General features: G+C 40.1%; 1 protein-coding gene across 1 annotated transcript in view; it reads left to right on the top strand.

The window, feature by feature from the left end:
- Positions 1–11,100, top strand: part of NHLRC2 (NHL repeat containing 2) — a 35,576-nt gene extending 24,476 nt beyond the window's left edge. Inside the window, exons 6-11 of the mRNA XM_065746031.1 lie at positions 3,220–3,319; positions 3,988–4,219; positions 4,674–4,796; positions 5,766–5,975; positions 7,572–7,797; positions 10,051–11,100. Coding sequence (XP_065602103.1) covers positions 3,220–3,319; positions 3,988–4,219; positions 4,674–4,796; positions 5,766–5,975; positions 7,572–7,797; positions 10,051–10,319 — 1,160 coding nt within the window. The 3' untranslated portion in view covers positions 10,320–11,100. The remainder of the gene's footprint in view (positions 1–3,219; positions 3,320–3,987; positions 4,220–4,673; positions 4,797–5,765; positions 5,976–7,571; positions 7,798–10,050) is intronic.
- The last annotated feature ends 10,597 nt before the right edge of the window (positions 11,101–21,697 follow it).

Raw genomic sequence — 21,697 nt, 5'->3', positions numbered from 1 at the left:
TATTATTAGTGAATCTTTATAACATAAGTATATCACTTTAGTAAGCCATACTCTGCTTTGATACAGGCAGCACTAAAGATAAGAAAGTACATACCCTAATAAGGACAAACTACACTGGATTTTTAAAGCAGCTCCAAGATAGTTTGGAATGTGGTGCTTAATTGAATAAATGTAAAAGAGTTGCTTTGTTCTTTTATGTTGTTTTATAATAAATTCTTTAAAAATAAATTCTTTCCAGTCAAGGATGATAAGGAGTTATGGTAATGTTAGCATTATCATCACTTCAGCAAGCAAGTTCTCCCTGGTTCCCTGATCCCACGAGAACAATACAAGGATGACAGTGGTGGTGTGTCCCCAAACTGCTTTAGCCTTAAATAAGAGTCTGAGGCTTTTTTGATTGATTTAATTTCAGTACAGATAGCATTAAACTCTGTACTGTCAGACCACTGTGTGATTAAAAAAAAAGTTCTCTGTGCGGCCATTGGCATTGGTTTTGCTTTTCTGTTTTTGTGTAATTTTTTTTTTTCTATTAAAACTCTGACATATTTTCCACAACTCAGTGTGCTTCTACTGTTTCTGTGCTTTATCCATTCCATTTGTTTTAACTACTGTCCAGAAGAAAATATTTGTTACAGCGATTGCGGAGTTCTTATTTACTTTTCCTCTCTTGATCTCCAGATGAAGAAGGAATCCTATCTGTATCGATCGTGCATTTTCTGTAAAATTTGAAATTAATATTTATCCTTTTTCCCTGTATCTCATGTTTGATAAGCCTTTTGATGTGCAGAATTAGCGTGAGACACTTTATTTATGTTTCAGCCTTATAGCTGTCACAGGGGAGCAGCAGTGGGTGGAATTACAGAAACTGGGTATTATGGAATAGAATTTTCACGGAATCACAGAACTGTAGGGGTTGGAAGGGACCTCCAGAGATCACCTAGTCCAACCCCCCTGCCAAAGCAGCTCCCTAGCTCAGGTTGCACAGGTAGGCATCCAGGCAGCCCTTGAACATCTCCACAGAAGTTGACGAGAGAATGAGAAGAGAGACCACCTCTCTGTGCAGCCTGTGCCAGTGCTCGGTCACCTTCACTGTGAAGAATTTCCTGAAGTGCTCAGCTCTAATCTCACTCCTTCTCTTAATTGTTGGGTGAAGTGAATATTAAATAATAAACAAAGCCATTTTCTACACCCCTCAGAATGAACTGTGCAGCACAGCAAGATGAAAAGCTCCCTTGCAGAGTCAGCCATTGATTTTAACATTGTTCTTTCCTTGATCCTCAAAACTACAGCACCTGAAAAATGCAAACTGTGCCGCAGAGATACAAGATCCTGGAAGTTGATTATGTACTGTATGTAGGAAGTATTGAAATGTCATAGTCATTTTCTCAATTAAATCTGTTAGAAACATGCTGGAACCAGAAAGGATTCTGTGCTTGGGGGGGTTTTGTTAGGTGTGTGGGGAAGGGCACTGGTATTACCAGTGCTTTGGTAATGTCTGTGATGATTCATAAAATATTTGTTTTCCAACTCGTTTTGCAAACCTTCCATCTCAAAAAAAAAGCATTCAGGTACTTTGGAAGCCTGAGTTTTATTCTTGGAACTCCGCTTTGCATTAAAAAAATGGAGCTGTGTGGAAGTGCAGGAGAGGGTCAGCAGAGTTCCTTTGATCACCATCTTGGAAATTTGTATCTTCATCCAAGAAACAGGAAAGGCTGAACCCAAACTGCATTATAGTCATACCAGCACTACTCCTCAGAGGGCTCACAATGAGGAAATTGATGCTGGAGATGGGATGCTGTTTTTTTCTGCTTGGAGTTTGCAGTGCAAAGACAGATTTGGGACTGAAGGGGCAGCAGCAGAATATCAGTTGGGGCAATAGTGGCAATTTTATTTTAGAAAGATCGCTTTGGACTAACTTCACAGATCTACGATGTTGGCAAGCATTTTATGTACAATTGCTTTTATTTTGAAACTTTCAAATGAGAGGGAGCCAGGGCTGGTCCCAGGGGTTGTTTGCAGGAATAGCTGTGAGATGTGCGTTGCTTTATTCACATGTGTTGCAAATATCTGTGAGCCATTGAGAAGTACTTTTCTGTTGACAAGCTAGTAGTTAATTTTAAACCTGTTTCATCCATTTAGAAAACCTTTTTCATGTTGTGTCAGACTAAATCAAAGAGTGGCATTCAATGTGTATGAACCAGTACAGTGTCAGAAAGATAACTGTCCCCATTTTAATGCAGTAGACTTTTCTATTCCTTAGCCTTTTCAGAAAACACTAAGAGAAGTAACTTTTCTACGGGCTTTTCACAACTACAGGGGTATTTATGTGTTATTTCTTATGTAATGTGATATATTTTGAGCCATAGAGCACTTGAATATTCTTCTTTTCCTTTTTCTGTCACTTTATTTGTGATATATTAATGTTACAGATTTGGACTGGTGAATATTACCAGTGGAAAAAATTAGATGCTCAATATATACTTGATCAGAATGCCACTGTTGTGTCACTCTGCATCTTTTGTGTGCAATAAAGTGTGTGTGTGCACAGGGAGTACAGCCTGGTGACTGGACAGCATCAGTTTGCATTATGATGAAAACACTGTGTACCCTATCTTCACTGTCATTAGTGCTCCACTGGTTTCAGTGTCATAATTAAGTGCAGTACAGTGAGAATAGCCAAATTTTCAGGATAAATGACCAGGAATTAACATGAGCATTTGATCTGAAAGGTACTGTCCTTGTTATCCCTCTCAAGGCCTGTAAACAATTTTGAATAGCTCTTTGTAGTGTCCAATTTTGTCACTACCTTAGTTTAAAACAAAACAAAGAAAACCCACCCTCAAAACCGTGCTCAGGAAAAACACATACATGTTTGTTAACATGCAGTCCCAAAATGTGGACCCAATAGCAGAATTTCCATAGAGCAAATCCCATTTGAAGTATTGTCTTTACCAGACAGAGATATTAAAAAGATAATTCTGTATCTTTGGGAAGAGAATGTAAGAACAAAGCAGATTTCTTAGTGAATGAGAGACATTGTCTTGCTCTCTTGCTCTGTGGCTTGTTTGCTTGTTTTTTGTTTTTCCCTGTGGAAAACAGCGAGCTGGAGTAGTGGGGATTTGTGTGTTGGCTTATTTGTTTTATGACATATTTACAGAGGGTGGTTTTTGTTTTTTGGTTCTTTTTCATCTGTTCTTACAGAGCTATACTTTTTTAAAGTTTCAGGGACCCAGGAAGATGACGTTTTATGGATAGCAATGGCAGGCATTCATCAGGTGTGGGCACTGATGTTGGAAGGTGGAAAACTTCCAAAAGGAAGGTAAGCAGTTCCAGTAAGAGACATGTGAACCTGCTGTTTGTCTGGATGACTAGCCTTCAAACCCCATAGAGACAGATAAACCAATTAAATTAATTTACCTCCACCTGTACTTAGTTTAAAGGTTGCTATTTCTGTTCAGACTTAAAAGGCTTGTGTCCTTCAAAGTCTGTATGCTTTTACCCACATCTGTTAGAGGAAATGAAATATGCCACCTATGCTAAAAAGCTGTATGACTTGGTGAGGTTTCGTTGTACAACTGAGTGTTGGACAACTGTACTTCACAGTGCAATGACAGAGCACTGGCACAGCTGCACAGAGGGGTGGTGGAGTCTCCTCTGGAGATATTCAAGACCCGTCTGAATGCCTAGCTTTGCAACCAGGGCTGGGAGCTGCTTCGGCAGGGGGTTGGACTAGGTGATCTCTGGAGGGCCCTTCCAACCCCTACAGTTCTATGATTCTGTTACTTCTCATTCCATTTGGATTATCCAGTGGTGGACGATAAGCCAAGTCGAATTAAAAGATAGCATAAAGCCTTAGAGTAATTCCGTGTGCTGTAACAGTGTCGTTGTTTTTATAACTCGCAAGTTCTCTTCCTGTATTTTCTGTTTATATTTAACGTCTGAAGTATGTCAGACTTGTTCTTGAAGATAAGTACTGTTTTTCTTTAGTGATTTAAAGAAAGGAGTCTGTCTTCGATTTGCTGGGAGTGGAAATGAAGAGAACAGAAACAATGCATACCCTCATAAGGCTGGCTTTGCACAACCTTCTGGGCTCTCTCTGGCTTCCGAAGAGCCGTGGAACTGCCTTTTTGTAGCAGACAGTGAGAGCAGCACTGTGCGAATGATCTCTCTGAAAGATGGAGCTGTGAAGCACCTTGTAGGAGGAGAGAGAGATCCATTGGTAATCACTTCAAACTTCCCCACACTGCCCTACTAATATTCCTCAAGCCTGACCTGGAGGAACCACTTTTGGGGTGAGAGGGTAAATTAGTTTCTGTGGCCATCAGTTTCTTAACTTCACTGCTTGGAATGCAAATGTGTGCCAGTTGTGGTGCTCAGGTTATAATGCAGACTGTTGCTCCTCAGATACAAAATAACCTGACTTGTTGATAAGACAGCTGAACAGAAACTGCATTGCGTGGTTGCTAAAGCCAGCTGGATTCATACTGATAACTTAAATGTGATAATTTCCATTTCCATCATTAGCATCCTTGTTTCTTAGTTTTCAGTTTCCTTTTTTGGAAGTTGTCTTGACTTTTTTTTTTTGTCAGTAAATTTCCATTTAATTCCAGCCATTTAAATTAATGCCAGCACTGAACAATCAAATAATTTCATTTGTTAATGTACTTCTTCAGAATTTGTTTGCCTTTGGTGATGTGGATGGAGCAGGCATAAATGCCAAGCTGCAGCATCCCCTAGGAATAACGTGGGACAAGAAAAGAAAAGTACTGTATGTGGCAGATTCCTATAATCATAAGGTAAACTTGTAGTAGCTTGATATATACAGACTTCACAATTTTTATTACTGTAAGATTATTTTCAGAATGTATGAAGATTGTGCTTGGCCGAGCTGAAGAAACAAATGATAAGAGTTCTTTTGTGGGTTCTTTTTCCTTCCTTCCTTCCTTTATGGGTCCTTCTCTTTACCCATTGTTTTGTTGCCATATGCTGCTGTGTTGATATGATGGCCCCTTGGGGAAGGTCAATTTTGTGCCAAGTTATATCTCTCTAAAGATGCTGAACTGTGGCAAAACAACTAGGAATGCTTATTCAGGAACACTGCAGGTTTGATAAAACTGGGAGGGCAAGAGGACTGGCTCTTTCCTCAGAAAAGTCACCCATGCTTTGAATTACTCCTTGGAATTCAGAGATGAGACGTTTTATCTGATATGTAAGTTTTCATGTCCTTAGTTACTAGCTGTACACTGATTAAATGCACTAAAGGCAGGTAATTTTTTTTTACTTGAAGACTAAGGTAGGTTTCAATAAACACTTATTAATATTTCAGGGGCATTTTGTTTAAAGCATTACAACAGATCAACTTTTTTGCTGTTACTTTAAGAAAAATTATTAACTCATCAATTTTCAGAAAAACATAATTAAAAATTAGCCTCCCAGTTTTGTCATCGTACTATTTTGCAAATGTTTTCAGAATGGCAACAAATACTGAAAAAAAAACATATTCAGCATATGTTCACACCAAAGGGATGTGTGCCTTTAAGTAGAGAGAACTGAATGAAGTCTGGGAGGAAAGAAGGGAGGTGTCTTTTGGTGACATACGATAACCTATCTTCTAGGACACACACTTGTTAGCAAGGAGAATCAAGTTTAGCACTGGCTTCTGAAAATGTGGGGTAGAACATAATGCACAACTTCTAAATTCTGGTGATTTTTTTTTTCAGAAAGTGTTGTGGTTTTTTTTTGTTTTGGTCTTTTTTAAATCTTAGATTAAGGTTGTAGATCCCAAAATGAAGAACTGTGCTACCCTGGCAGGCACGGGAGAAGCGAGCAATATTATTGGCTCCAGCTTCACGCAGTCGACCTTCAATGAACCAGGAGGTTTGTGTGTCGAAGAGAACGGCCGTTTGATGTATGTGGCAGACACAAATAATCATCAGATTAAAGTGCTGGATTTGGAAACAAAAATTCTATCCATGGCAAGTAATATTTATTGAACAGGCTGACAGTGGTGTTTCTTGGTGCAAATTACTCTTGCAGACTTTGGCGAATGGTGTGAAAAATCATACAGCTGATAAACTTCTGGGTAACTGTATTCACATTACGTTTTGTGATGTTCTGACAAACACATCATCTGTGGGCATAACTTGTTGGAAGTCCTAGCCCTTGAAAGGCAGCTTTTGCACAAAAAAAAGTGATTATCCTCTATTAAGTAATAATACTGAAATATGAGCTATTAAATAGCGTAGCCCAGTTTTTCAGTATGAAGAGAATAGCAATAGCAATTTCCTTGATAATGAGTGGAAATTTGAAATCAATTAGCAGGTCCTGTAATTAAGTCATGACGTTTGTGGAGGTCATTGACTGAAGTTGTGACACACAGTCTATGCCAAAGATGAGATGTCAATCTGAGGTGTCATTTTTGCCATATTTCTGCTATTCTATCTTTACTACTGCATAAACTGTTGTACAACAGAGTACATTTCAGCCTTTGTACTTGGTGTATTTCTCTGTAGCTTATTTTGCAATAGCTTACTTTCTCCCCACAGTTTGTAATAGGTCTTGAATTTGTTGACACTATTGTCTCTACTTCTGCATCTGTGTTTCTGATCTGTAAATATACCAAAAATGTGTGCAATATTGAGAATATGAAGTACAGAAACACTAGCTTGAGACAGTTACCTGTAGAGAAAAGTTAACAATAGTTTCTGTAATATTACAGCTCCTATGGGGAGAGCAGAGGTGTTGTCATCACTCTCCTGTAGTTCCAAAACTTAAAGTTTGTAGATCCAAATTCTTCCAAATTTGGCAAAAATGTGTACAGTGATGCCTTGATTTTACTGTTATGGTGCTCAACCTCTAAACTTAGTTAAATCACGAGGTATTAGTTTGTGCTCTGCAGACACTTGGGGCTTTCAGGTTGCCAAATGAAATCCACTTCCAAATGCAGCAGCACTCAGTGTGCTTGTAAACATGAAAGCAGAACTGATTGGTGCTGCTGTCCATCTTATAATGGCTCCACGTTTTAGTGTTGTCGTAAATGGATGATGTAATTGTCCTGCTGTTTCCTAGTGACTTCCTTGCATTTCACAGCATGCAAGCTTCATGTGTGTTTACATGTTCATACCGTGCAACATCTTGGTGCATTTTCTTGGAAATTGCTGTTTACTTTGCTGTGTAATCTGCGTAATTAGATTCTTGGATTTAATTACCAGCAGATACAGTTTAGCACCCAATGAGGAAAAAGTATCTTCAAATTTTTCTCCAAATAAGACTATAATGGAAATGTTAAAATGTTAATGAAAGTAGTGGTTATTGTAAAACAGTTATGGATTTTATGATTTTAATAGTAAATATCTTTCTAGGGGTCAGTCAGTTTCATCCTTTTAATTTAAGAAGTCACTTTGTCCTTCCTTTTCTCTGCCTGTTCTTGCAGTATTATTGCACTCTATCAGTAAGTTTCAGTACAGTAGCTGTGTTTCCATGCGTCAGCTGTGAAAGTGAGCTTGTGTTTTGAAAGCTGTATTTGCTATACCAGTACAAAGGAAAATTAATACTTTGATTTCTACTGATAGTTGCCTATCCTGAGTCCAGAAACCTGCGATGTCACAGATGATACTGCTGTGCAAAAGGACCAAACAGCCAACCTTCCAAAACTGCCTAAATCTTCACCAAACGTTCAGCTTCCTTCACTGAGTGCAGCTCCTGGTCAGATAATTCATTTTCTGTTGAAGTTGACTCTCCCTCCAGATTCAAAATTGAATGAAGAAGCACCTAATGTTTGGTTTATCACAGCAGAAGGTAAAGTGCTTTCATAGTTTCATTGGTTGGATGGAAGTAGATAAGATGAGAAGTTTATTTTGTCTTTACATGCATGTAATATAAGAGATCTCAGACTGATGAACCGAAACGTCCCTCCCAGTTGCTATATTACTTACTCTGTGATCTACTGAATGCCATTTAGTGTTGCTACATTTGAAAACTGAAGTGGGTAGAATTAACCAAAACCAGACAATCAAAATAAATAAAGCATTTGGTACTCCAGAAGACTGCATGCAGCTTTTTGCTTGAATTAATGCATGCTGTGTTCATTTTTGTGAAACTTCCTTGAAACAAACTGCCAGTGAGGGTGTGCAGAGGTTCTGTTCATAAAACAGTTGAGGTTTTCCCTTCTCGGATGCTTGTCCTCTTCACTCTGTCTCCATGAATGGCTTATTCCAGTCTCATTACCTGCCTCTGGGTTTCTTGGAAGCTGAATCATATTCCAGAGTGGAACTCCATTTTTCCCTTTTGTCTCTTCAAAACATTGAGGTACATTTGTACCTGACCACTTTGAACTTACTTTGTTGTTAATTGGTGTTTGTTTATCTGTGCTTGAGTATTTCCATAATAAGGCACACCTTATAGCAGAATTAAATTACAGTATGTCAGGGAAGCAGAAATGATTGGTGTTTATTGGAGGTGCTTTTGCTCCTCTTCTGTGTGACTTTGGACACTCTGTAACTTCACATCATGATTACTGTGAAATGGGAGTCCTGAGTGTAAATTAATCCCTCTCAATAAGTAATTTAAAAGAACACATGGAACACGTTCATATTGCATGTGACTGAAATGGTTTAATTGTACTCCTCCTTGCAGTCCTTGCTCTGGACACTGCTTTGTCCATAGTCGTGATTGGTAGACCAGATGTGTGAGCGTGTTCCCTGAAATTCTCTTCAGTACAAAAATAGTAAGGTTATCTGAAAAACCTTCTTGCAAAGGGTGACCATTAGTGAGTGTTTGGAGACAATGTTTTCCAGTGTTGCAGCTGCTCTCAGGAGGGAATGTCTATCAGTGCCCTTGGAAGTACCATTGCAAAGTAAAAACTCTTATATGGAAATACCATATGAGGGACCATTTACACAGTAACCCACGTTTTTCACACGTCCTGTGTGTGTTAACACAATTTGGCCTGGCTAACAGCTTACTCAGGAGTGGCTCATTGGCTTTAAGTCTGATGTTCTCCTTCCTGAGACACTGCTACATTCTAAAGTTGTGCTGAGTTTTAGTGATTGTACTCAGCCTGAATTTGCATGCCATATTGGCTTTTACAATGATAAATACATGTTCATAGTCATTACAGACTGTAGGTGCAATTAAAGTGATCTGAAACTAAACATCTCATTTTCTGACTCACATGTTTTTTTGGCCGGCTTTCAAAGTGTCTTAACTCTCCATCTGATAGCTTAATTAAATTGATTGTTTTTAAAAGCATTCAACAAATATAGTACAGGAACCACAATTTGTTTCTATGCCTCATGATTTTAGGTAGTTTCTCACCACAGTCTGTGCCTTTAGAGCACCAACAGAATATTTCCAGGATGGTCCGTACACTTTTTGGCCTGCGAAATCTCTAAATATTGTTGAGGTGGGGATCTATGTCAGAGTTTCAAGGATTAGTAAAACTGGAGAAAGTTGAGTAACTTAAACTTGACAATTCTTTTCATGCTCATAACTCCTAGAGCCAACTTTTGTGTTTTCTGAAAAATACCAGAAAGAGCACTTCATCCATCTCACTTCAGTGTACCGTGCAGAGAACGGTGCAGTGACTGTTTGTTGTACAGTTGGTCACAACTCTTAAATAAATGTGAAACTCCAGTTATGTTGTAACTGTCTGAACATGGGTAAATTTCAGCATAGCACTTTGTAAAGCCAGCATTTCTGTTTGGAAATGTCATAAAGTACCTGCAGTTCTCTGCATTTATGGCAGTTCCCTTACCTGGAGTATCAGACCTCTGATGAAAACATAAACAGCCCACTAATTCAGAGAGTTTTGCTTATGTATCTCAGAAAAAAAAATACATATCATCTGAAGAGTGTATAGGACAAGTTTCAGATAACTGTATTTAACAAAGGTGTGCTGTGTATGTACCCACAGGTGAGAAGGAAAGCTGTGGATCTTTCTGTCTTTAAATGATCGCTAAAGGAAGACTGTTGATATATAGGTAAAATTAGTGTTTTCTGTAAGTTTTAGGTGTGGTAAATGTAATGATTGAACTTGTTGCTCTTTTTCAGATGGTAATTCGTGGCTGCTTCAAGGACAGAATCTGTCTGGAGAGATTAAGGATGTTTCCTGTCAAACTGTCATTCCCTTTCAGCTGCCAAGAGTCTGTCTATCAGCTGAGGCTGTCCTAGCTATCAAAGCGTGCCTCTACTATTGCAGTAAAGATAGCAGTGCCTGCATGATGAAAGGAGTCTCATTCAATCAGCCTTTACAGATAGGAACTACAACTCAAGGCAGTTTGACTCAAGTCGAGCTAACACATTCATTTGTAACTAACTAGTGCTTGGTAAAATGACGTAGAGTTTCTTGGTTTAACAGGAAAATTCATAATCACAACCTCACTTCTTTTCATTACAGTAGCAGCAATGATATTGTGATGCTCTGGACTTTGTTGCCAGTTGTGACAATGTCAGACATGCACCATTCTAATAAATGAGCAACAAGTCCTTTTGAAGAAGTTAATATTGCTTTGTGATGTTACTGTAAGAAGTTCTTTAAATTTTACATTGGATTGCTTTGGACTAACAGTTACAGATTCCTTTGGTGCCCTTCAATCTTAACAGAATGTCAAAACAGTTTCTTTCTTGAGGCTGCAAAGGAAGCACCTGGATTGGTTTTATGAACAGCATCTATGGCACACACGTTTTGAAAATACATCTTAAATTAAGTGTAGCTCTAATATTATTTAAGCTGAGTGCTTTGCTTAACTCAATTTGACTGCCTTATATGAAGGGCACAGCTTCATGGGAATATTCCTGTGAAGGAAGTGTTCAAGTTCCTCCAAAAAAATCACACTGATTTCTAACAAAGAATGTGCCTCTCTGATGTATATGTATATTTGTAATGAAAAAAAAATGATAAAACCATGCTGGAATCTTTCTAATATGTACTGACTTACATTTTGTGGTAAGTGGTAGAAAATGTTTGATTATCTAAACTGCAAAAATTAAATGTCAGCCATTTCAAGCAGATGAATCACTTTCTCGCTTTTACAGTTTCAATGTACAACATCTCCTGAAGACTTCTTTCTTGCAAACTTGAAATGCTCAGAGGAATGGTACCCTCTTGAAGTTTGATTCAGAGTTTTTTGAAGCCACTGTTTGTCCACTCACTCATTTGTTAACCATGGCCTCTGAATGAGAGCTGTATGTGTGATAATAGCATGTCTGGAGGTTCTGACCTTCTTCTATAAAACTGATGATTTCATCTTTGAGTGAAAGGCTTTGAAACCACCTCCCACCACTTTGCCTTTGGTGTTGAAATGTTTTGCAAGTAAAAGTTGATCAGTTTGCCATAGTGAGTACCAGGAATACAGGAGGATGTGTCTTACCAACTTGGAAGGATTTCCACAGTGCTTAACTGGCAGCTGGTTTAGGGACAGTGCAGTGATTATGAGGATCATTTCTAAGAAGATGAATTTGTTTTTAAGGGGGAAGATAGTATTTTTGCACATAGTGTGAAGTATGGTAGTGGAAGAATTTTTAGATGGTCTTTTCTAAGGTAATCGTCATGGTTCCTGAGACCTGCCAGTTATTTCCCAGTATGACTTGTTGCTGATCTTTCTGAAAAGTTGACTGACGTGTTGGTTGTGAACTTAAAGGGTTTTCATTTTATGGGGACCATAATGGATTGGTGTGTTTTTTCCCTCTGTTGAAGTGTCAGCCTGTCTGTGAGTTCTCTAGTACCAGAAATGGTGATCATCTCACCACCTGTCAGCAAGGCAAGGACCAGACTACAACTTCTCTCGTGTTTCTTTTGTTTGTTTGCTGTTTTAAAGCCATTTTTTCCAATCCAGTGCTTCAGTTCCTTTGGGTAGGCCTCACAATCTCATATGCTGTTCAGAAGAAGGACAGAGCTTTGCTGCTTTGTTCACGGTTTGCAAATGCTGTTGGAAGGATGAAGCTAAAGAGATTGATTGGAGCGTTAATCATTTCTTACATTTTATTACAGCTCCTTCAGATTTTTTTGTGTGTGTTTATTTAGCTTTGGATGGTAGCCAGGAAACCTTAGCTCAGCTTGCAGCTAGCTCACAGTTTTTCTGCTACTTACCAAAGAAAAAAACAAATGTTGGTTTCAGAAGTTCAGAATAACAAATCAAACTCTTGAAGTTACCTTGAGTGTATAAGTCAGCAGATAGAGCAATATAATATAATTCTAGTTGGAAATTATAAGAAGAAATCTGTTTCTGTTGGACAAGATCATAAAATTCTGCCCTCTGTTCTGGTACTCAGGAAAAAAAGAAACAACAGATCTAATCTAAGTCACATTTTTTAATTAAAAATTGCTATAGGGAAAGGCCATGTCTTCCTAACTTGAAGTTCAGTGTGTAATGTTGAAATACAGTACTGTAGATATATTTTCTATCTAAATATGCATCTGTCGATGTGTGTTCAAGGGTCATACATTTGTTTGCAAGATTCAACTTTTAGTTACTATATGCAGGCACATTCAGAACCACTGTAAACTGATTGGGAAGGAGTGGTAGTAGATAGTAGGAAAACCATTGCATAAGCATCCAGCTAGCATCCACTCTCAGACTTTAAAGGACCTTTAAATAGTTATTCATAGCCAAATTTTAAGTAATTGCATTACAAGAAAAACTGTACAAATGTGTATTTGATTATTTTATTTCTCCTTTAAGGCAGTTGAGTGAATCCTATATAAACAAGGAGTGTATCCAGCACAAACTAGGGACATACCAAATTCATACCGTTGTTCAGACATTCCCTGTTGCTGCAGTGTAATGGATTTGCTGAGAGAGGCAGAAGGTGTGAGACCATCTCAAAAATACATTTGTCTTGTTATGTACAAATACGATAAAGGGCCTGGAGCAGCTCCTCTGTGAGGAAAGGCTGAGTGACGTGGCTCTGCTCAGCCTTGAGAAAAGACTCAGAGGTGATCTGACTCACGTCTGTAAATAAGTGTAGGAGTTGAAGAGATGTGGCCAGCCTCTTTTCAGTGGTCCTGTGGAGACAGGACAAGGGGAAACAGCCATAAACTTGAGCATAGGAAGTTTTGCACCAAAGTGTGAAGGAACTTCTTCACAGTGCAGTGACGGAGCACTGGCACAGGCTGCCCAGAGAGGCTGTGGATTCTCCTTCTCTGGAGATATTCCAGACCCTCCTGGACACCTACCTGTGCAGCCTGCTGTAGGGGACATGCTTTGCGGGGGCATTGGACTCAATGATCTCTAGAGTTCCCTTCCAACCCCTACAATTCTGTGATTCCATGATTTACAAAGAAAAGATGAATGCCCCAAAATGCTTTCCCCACCTGCATCCTGTGAATCCTAAATCCCTTTAGAGTAAAAGGAAGAGCTTCTTACTCTGTTCGTGGCTTTCACATGGGGACACTGCTACAATAGTTCTCCTTTGTTGTCTGAGGAGCAGCTGATTATCAGCATGCTCCAGCTCTCCCTGATATAGTTACTGGGGTTTTTCTGATCCTCACTCACTCTGTGTGTTCACCACGACTGGCATCCATCACATTAAGCCTGGCACTATTTTGTTTGTCCACGAAATAGTGTACACATTCACTAACTCCCTCCTTATGTTTCAGTCATAGCATCATTTGAACACTATAATTAGAATAATGTGCTTTTTAAGAGCTTATGTTGTTTACTTCTATTCTCCAAAAGGGATACTATTTCCATTGCTTTCTCCAGGGTTTACAAGGTGCTCTTACACTAAAGCAACAAGTGCTACGAATGTGAGCAGACAGGCAAACAGAATAGCTTGTACAAGCTACAGATATTTCAGTTACCAGAAAGCGTCTTCAAAATACTATTTAGAAAAATAAGATATTTTATTTCTGTCTCTAAATCCTGAAAAATCAGATGGCTGCTATCTCTTTGTGTGGCAATTTGGCTTCCAGTATGTCCTGATACAAAGATTTTAAATCACCAGTCGTTTGGTGTGGCTCAGCACTTCCAGGTTTTGAGCTTACAGTGACAGTATGAAATGCAAAGCCTTTTCACATCGTGTTTTCTCACTGACTGTAATAGGTTTTGCATCAGACCTTAATACAGTCATAAATGACTGTGGCAAATCTGTAAAGGTCATGCTTGCACTCTACAATAGAAGTAAGTTCTGAGGCTTTTGCCATTTTTAGTTCTGGTGTTTGCTTTCCTAGAACAGTTTTTGTTTGTGAATGAATATATGGAGATGCTTTTGTTAGAGTAAGATAATCTTCATTTTACTGGGAGAAAGATAATGTAATTTCAGAAGAGAGTAATGTTTTACAGCTTTTCAGTTTGAATTCAGTAACATCTTTCTGTAGTTTGTTCCCCTCTATTGAAGGAAGAGAAGGAATGCTGGTTGTAAGTCTGTTTTGATGGGCATGCATTTTGTGCATACATTTTAAGTTGATTCTTTTTCTATTAGGTTCTCTCACGCCTTTTTGGGTCTCTCTACTGGATACACATCTTCAGAGTTCACATTTTGCCTCACGCCTCCCACTTGTAGGGCATTGTGCTTGTGTAATGCTGTGGTAATGTGATACAGAGCAAGTTCAGATCAGATGAGTAATACATGAGAGAGTGGTTTACAGCGTCATGTAAATGCCTTGTGTGCTTAGCCTGAGGAAAGGTGCATATGTATAATTCTTAATCCACTTGCTTTATTCCAATGAACAAATCTTGTCATTCAAACAGCATGATCATCAAGAAAAATTTGTTCTTAATCTCTTGCTTACAGGAGGGAGATGACCAGAACGAAGGGACAGGGGCATGTCTTTCTTCTCCATCACTACTTATTTTAGGAAAGAGCATTACACTCTTGACCACAGTTTCAAATTATCTTGAATTTTTGATTCTTGACAAGGTTTCCTACATACACAAGAGCCTTAAATGTTTGACTTGGTAGTTATTAATCATGTATCTAGTTTTAAATGGCTTACACTGTAGCAGAAAACAGCAGAGATTTAGGTCCATTCCTATGGTCTGTCATTTCTGAAAATTGCTGCTGCTTTTTACCTCAGAGACACATTGCAGCCAAACTTACACAGACGTGCACTCAGAAATTGTGTGTTGCAAATCGAAAGTAAGTGTTCTTCTTTGTATAATTTATGAGAGATGCTGTAACAGTTAGTGTGTGTTTATGTGTCCTTCAGGCTGCGATTATTCCGAGTGAGAAAAATGGAGCACACATAGCAGCTTATCACCCACCCTTCTTCACAGTAACTGTGCACTCCCATCTACTGGATTGGTCATAAAATCTGTTCAGACAACTGATTCATATTGGCAAAAATGTCATAGTCTGAATTAATGACAGTGATTTACATTGGAAAAGGTTTGTCACAGAATGTATGAGCTCCTGTCCCGAGCTGGGAAGGGGTCAGAGTGGTAAAAGTGAGATACAGGCAGTCACTGCAGAAGTGAGACCTGGCTATTATTTTAATGAGACTGCCACGTTTGTCTTTGCATAGTACAGCAGATCATGAATTTAGGAATAATATTTCTAGTATTTATACTCCGTTGTATTCATATGACAAAGTTTGACTGCTCTCATCCATCAGAACCAGCTATTCCTGTGTTTTGCAGGTGTTGCACTAAGATCACTTACTCTTGTTAAGGATTAGGATTCATTCTTAGTAAATATTCAGTACAGCCATGTGTGACTTGGGTCTCTGGGTTTACTTTATTTTCTTTCTCCCAATATTATGGGAGGTATTATGTTTTTGGGCTTGTCTTTTCCTGCAGTAGTTTCCCTAGGATTGAAATATGGCCGATATTTATGCAATAGATAATTCCCTCTACCATCCCACTGTCCCTCCCCTATTTCTTGATTAGTGAACTGCTTTGTTGGTCCATTGCTTTCAAGCACACCAGAGAATTGTTTTGCCCAGCTGCAGTACTTAGGGTTGAGCAAAAGAACCAGAAGAATTTTTCAGGTCCCTCGTTTTGAAACGCTGACAGTTTTGAGCTGAAGAAATGATGCTTGTTGAAGTGAGTTCCTAAGTCTGCCTTTACTCAGTGCTGTGTACTCAGCATGCCTCAGGAGAGCAATGTTCCATAGTGTATATTTCTCCTTCTGACTAAATATTGAGAAACTCAACCCATCTCACAGAATGGTTTGGGTTGGAAGGGGACCTCTAAGCTCACCTAGTTCCCACCCCCTGCTGTAGGCAGGGACACCTCCCTCTAGCCCAGGTTGCTCACATCCCCATCCATCCTGGCCTTGAATGCTTCCATGGATGGGGCATGCACAGCCTCACTGAGCAACCTGTTCTGGTGTCATCTCTGCCAGGCTTAATAGTACAGAATATAAGTATTCCTAATTTAGATTTGAATTTTGAACAACAAGGTCTTGCTTTTTAAGCTTTTGATGAACTGGAAAGACATGTTTTAAAGCCATCCATTCAAGAAAGGTTGTTAGGAGAAGGTTCTTCACCAGATAGTGGTCATGCTTGGAACGTTCTGCCCAGGGCAGTGGGCACAGCCCCAAGCTGCCAGAGCTCAAGGAATGTTGGGTCTGTGCTCTCAGGGTTTGGATTTTGGGTGGTCCTACGTGGAGCCAGGGTGATCCTCGGGAGTCCCTTCCAATTTGTGATTTTATATTTTGAGCATTTACCTTCACATGTATCCAATCTCACTTTCCAAGCGGATTTAGTGCATTTAAATCTCTCTCTTGTATGTCATAAAGTGGCTGAAAAGCTGCAACAGCATGAAACTGGGGCTCCCTGAGGATAGCAGCATCTTCTGGGACAGCAGTTCAGCCCAGTGTGTCAGAAATCCTGTTTCCATTGCAACAAGACGACTGAAGGAAAACATCAGTGCCTTGAATAAAAATACTTGAAAGTGCGTCTTCATAGAACTGCTGGAGCATTGAATGCAAACAGGTATTTATTTGACCTTCCAGATCTGTGAGTTTGGGTTTTGGTTTTTGGTGGTTTGTTTTTTAACTGCTAATTCTGAAGCTGTAAAGATTGGTTTCCCTTCCCCATTCTGTGTTTGAGTTAAGTTGAAGCAGAGGTGCTTTTTGCTCCTCTTTCAAAGCTCTTCACTCTCAAGCCTTTTCCTCAATCCTGTGAGTGTTCTTCTCAATCTCTTTTTAAGTGTACATAAGAGATAGGAGGAAACTATGAGGGCGATGTGAAACACTGTGCAGAAACTGCAGTGCGAGTGAGATGGAGGGCAAACTACATGGGCAAGGAGGATTCTTGGTATTTTAGGGCCAGTGGTTTTGGTCTTTTTTGGCTTTTTTGTCGCTATTACTTTTGCCTGTTCTACAGATAAGCAAAGGTTGTCTAAATGGCAGAGGTGTGTGTACGGAGGCAGCTGCAAAGGGTCGGGTACTCTCCCTGTGAAACCACATCGCTTTATTCAGGCTCTGATGTTGGGATGTCTCAACATTCCAGTGGTAAAACAGTACCAGAGAAGGTCACTGTCGTGCACTTAACTCCATAATAAATGTCTCTGTATTGTTTAGATGGAAAGTTGGGGATTGTATTTTCTTCCTCATAAACTTCAGTGTTGCTTTGAGGACACGGGAGTACTTTTGTCTGCTCTGTGGGATACTAAACCTCTGCTTTTCCACTGTGTGCGTTGCAAAGCCTTTCAAATATTTGGACATGTAAAAGACATGTTTTATATTTGTTGCTGCCGAGTATGGGAAGAATTAAAACTGAAGGCACTTCATCTGCAGCTTCTGCAGATGGTGGAGATCCTTCACACACAGCGTTACCTAACTGAGTTCTTACCAGTATTCATGGATTATGATCCTTTTAAAGTGAAATGTAAACATCCTGTAATATTCAGAGAACAGATAAATACACCGCAGAGGAAATGTCAGCCCTAGATTTCAGTGAGCAAATAAACTGCAGTTAAAGAATGTATTCCTTCTGCTGTGAAACCTCTTTCTCTTTGTAAAGCTTTTTCACTGAAAAAAAATAAAATAAATGAACATTAAAAATGTTCTCTTTTCTTTCGTGATTTGATTTGTTTGTCCACTTTCACATCAGCAGAGATGTGGAAGCAGAAACGTGTCACAATGCTGTATAAGGCATTACAACGAGCACCATTCATTTCACACTCCTTTTCCTACGTGGGTGCTCATACGTACAGTTATTCTCCACACTACACGGCCCCTGGAAGATCACAGTAAGCAAATGCTTGGTTTGACTTCAGCCAGGCCTCAGTGAAAGGGCGAACGTACCCTCCCCCATGCCTTGCTCATGTTGGGAGGTGAACGTTTTGTTCCACTGACAATAACAATCGTAGTAAAAATGTTTCGCTGTGGCTGAACCCGACTCGAACAGCAGCTTCTACCAACCAGAACTGTTCTGTTACAACCATTTCACTTGAGATAACAGTTTTACAGCTTTGACTAGGAACATATGGAGCCGGAGTACTAATAGAGGCTTCCTGTGCAGTCACACCAGTGAGGAGCACTACCAGCACACCTTCACATATAATCTGCTACTTAAACTTCTCATGCTCTTCTGGGTACGATGATTAATTGTTCATGAGAACAGCACTGTATGCCAAAGAAATCTGCTTTGTTTCAGGAAATCTGTTCTGTTTTTGTCACAGGAGAGCGCTAATGAGAGTAGGGCAGCTACGCTGATTTTGGTTTTCCTTGGTATATATGTCCCTGTTCTTATCAATTCAAATATTTAAAGCGTTAATACATAATACATGAGCCCGTATGTATTAGATGTGTTAGTATTAAACCTACAGATGTTATGTGCAGTGATGTCTGACTGAGCTGGGTGCGTTTCGCCAGAGCCAAGGAAGGCACCGCTCCTTTGTGTGGCCCCACAGTGACGGCTCTGAGAACCAAACACATTATTTCTAAAGGCAAGGGGAAAGAGCTTTGCATTCTAAATGTGACGAGGGGACCAAGATATCTCTTGGTATTGCCAGGGATTCTCCCACATCCTGTCAAGAACTTAGCAGGAGGAGAGGTAGACTGTGGCTCTAAGAGGCCTCTCCCCGCCCTGCCCCTCTGATCTGCAGTTTGCTTTCCTGTGGGTGCTCAAAATCTCGGTCCTGCTGCCTCATGTGAATTGCATCTTTTCTTCCTGACACCCTGGTATTTTGTGCACAGTCCCGACAGAAATTGAAAACAGTGTCTGATGGCTATTTTTACACTCTGCTGTGTGAAGCAAAATTCTACCCTAGCTGTACTGGGGTTTTCTAAGGCAAGTTTGTTCTCCTCGTCTCCTTTACGTACAGAAGTAAAAGCGGAGCAAAAGATTTCAGCCTTCAGCTCTGAAAGTAGCTTTCTTAAGTACTGCTGCAGCAATAGGCGTTGCTTCCTTCTTTTCTGCAAAATCACCAGCACGCTGTAACCCTTGGTTAAATCTCTGTTTTTCCCTTCCAGGCATTGCCTTAAGCAGAGTCTGTGGGTTTATCGGTGCCCAGAGATCCTGTCAGCAGGCTGTAAATAATAGATACGCTTTCTAAAAGCTGAACAAAGCTGCAATACAAGGAGCAGTAGTTAAGATATTCACGAAGAGGCCAAATAGCCAAAATTACCTCTGTGCTTTATATTTGCTTGTTAAGTTCGTACTGTGGATCCTCAATGTTATCTTTGATGCTGAAGTTGCAGTTCTTGTCCGTGAGAACTGGGAACCATCACGCGCTGACACACTAGTGGCTCGGCTAAAGTTGTACTGAGATCATTAAGAATGAGAGACGGAGCTGTCTTTCAGCATCTTTAACGTATTGAGCCAGTGGAGTCACGAAAGAGAGTACGAAACTGAAATGTGCCAAACAGTGCGTAGGAGCATCAGTGCAAAACGGCAGTTAAATCCAAGGGAAATTTGCCGGGGGCTACTGAGAAACGCATCGTTTCCATTTTCCTCTCCTTTATGCAGTTCAGTGAAGGAGATGGGTTTAATTAGCATTTGTGTTGCGCATTTAGCAGTGGAAGTGCTGTAAAGTTGTTGTAGGCTTGAGGCCAAGCAGGGCTCTGTGGCAGAACTTGTCTGACTACGTGGAAAGCGCAGGGGATACACTGGGATGCTCTGAAATGGGGTCCCAGCAAAGAGTGACAAAACTTAGCTCCTGGAATTGTAAAGTGAAACACCACCTATGGTGGTGATGCAACGGAACAGGCTGTGCCCAGAGAGGCTGTGGATGCCCCATCCCTGGAGGCATTCAGGGCAAGGCTGGATGTGGCTCTGGGCATCCTGCTCTAGTGCTCAGCGACCCTGCTGGAACTAGATGGTCTTTGAGGTCCTTTTCAACTCAGGCCATTCTGTGATCCTACTGACAACTGGCGTAGTTGGGAAATGAAGCTTAGCAGGAGGCTAACATTTTTTTATTCACTTGAGGCTGCGGAAGAGCAATTCTCTTTATAGCAGGCTTAAATTACATGTTTAAAATACAGGAGAAATAACATTACCAAGCGAAGTGAAGAAGAATGGATGCTATTTTTATAGAGTTGCATAAGAATCTTGTTCTAATATACAGATAACTTGTCAATTTTAAAAATAAGGATTTTGAAATGTTAGTGGATGGAATCTGAATGACTTTGTAACCTGGTTTGGGCCTGTGTAAGTATGTACCCTTCCATGAGGATAGCTGGTTTTCTCAGACACTCAGTACATCATCTCCTCCTTCCATATACAATGATATTCTGATCACTGGGGCTCTGCACATCACAGCTTTGCTCTTGACAGTAGGAAAGTCTGTCTCACTATGGACACTTGACAACAGGCACCTGTGTGTTTGCAGAAAGCATTCTAGCTTTGATGAACCTGTCACAGTAATTGTTATCCAGCTTCTCCTAATATGTAGAAAGCATGAGGAGTACATTTTTACAGCAGCAAGAGAAAAACATTCAGGATTCTTTTAGTGTTGAAGCTTCTCACAGTGCTGAAGGGAATTGATACTCAGGATTGAAGTAGTCTAGGAGGGCTAATTTGCTACAGAAATTTTCAGAAAATGTAAGCAAGGTGTTCTGAGGCAGTGCTGACCTCTCAGGTGATGAACAATATGCTTTGGGAACTGTCCTAAGCCATGATCTCTGTTTCCCCCATTTCTTGTTCTTGTTAGCCAAGGAAATGATTGAGGAAAATCCACTAGGCTTATGTAAGAGTACCTCTCAGCACTGAAGCCTACTGAAACTTCCTCTGAGTGGGAGGAGGTTCATATTCAGTTGTAAGTTTAAGTGGGAGATAGAAAATATGAAGGCTGATTCCTTCAGTGGAATAAATCACTAGTTCTCCATAGCAATAATTTGTCACATCGTGGTGGCTCCTGAGTACATTCATTCATTCATTGAGATGGGTCAGTGCAGCTGGTGTAAATCAGCAGTAAGGGGCAGGAGGACTGCAGCTGCTGTTACCTCAAAGCACACAGGAAGATGCTCGAAGTCCTAATGGATGTGCACCAACCTGGTGCCTCTGACCTCTTGGCTGAACCTTTCTTTCCACTCACATCTGTTGTCAGCCTGTAACTTCCCTTCAGCTGCCCAACTGACGAGGCCAAGTGCTTCACGTGGCTCTCTATGCAGAGGTCTGAGCAGTAGACTTCATACACTGATCCTGGGCAGCAAATAGATGCATTTTCCACTGCTTTGCTTCAATCATCTCTTTCATCTCTGCTGAATCTCTTTTCAGTGACTATCACTTGATCCTTTTCACTCCACCTTCACTGCTCTAATTAGTTCTCCCAAAACTCACAGCCCATTGACTATCCATTTAGTAGCT

The sequence above is a fragment of the Cyrtonyx montezumae genome, unplaced genomic scaffold, assembly GCF_038088225.1.
Source record: "Cyrtonyx montezumae isolate F1298 unplaced genomic scaffold, pur_monq_1.0 scaffold_4, whole genome shotgun sequence".
Taxonomy (NCBI): Eukaryota; Metazoa; Chordata; class Aves; order Galliformes; family Odontophoridae; genus Cyrtonyx; species Cyrtonyx montezumae.
This window is presented reverse-complemented; position numbering and strand designations above follow the sequence as displayed.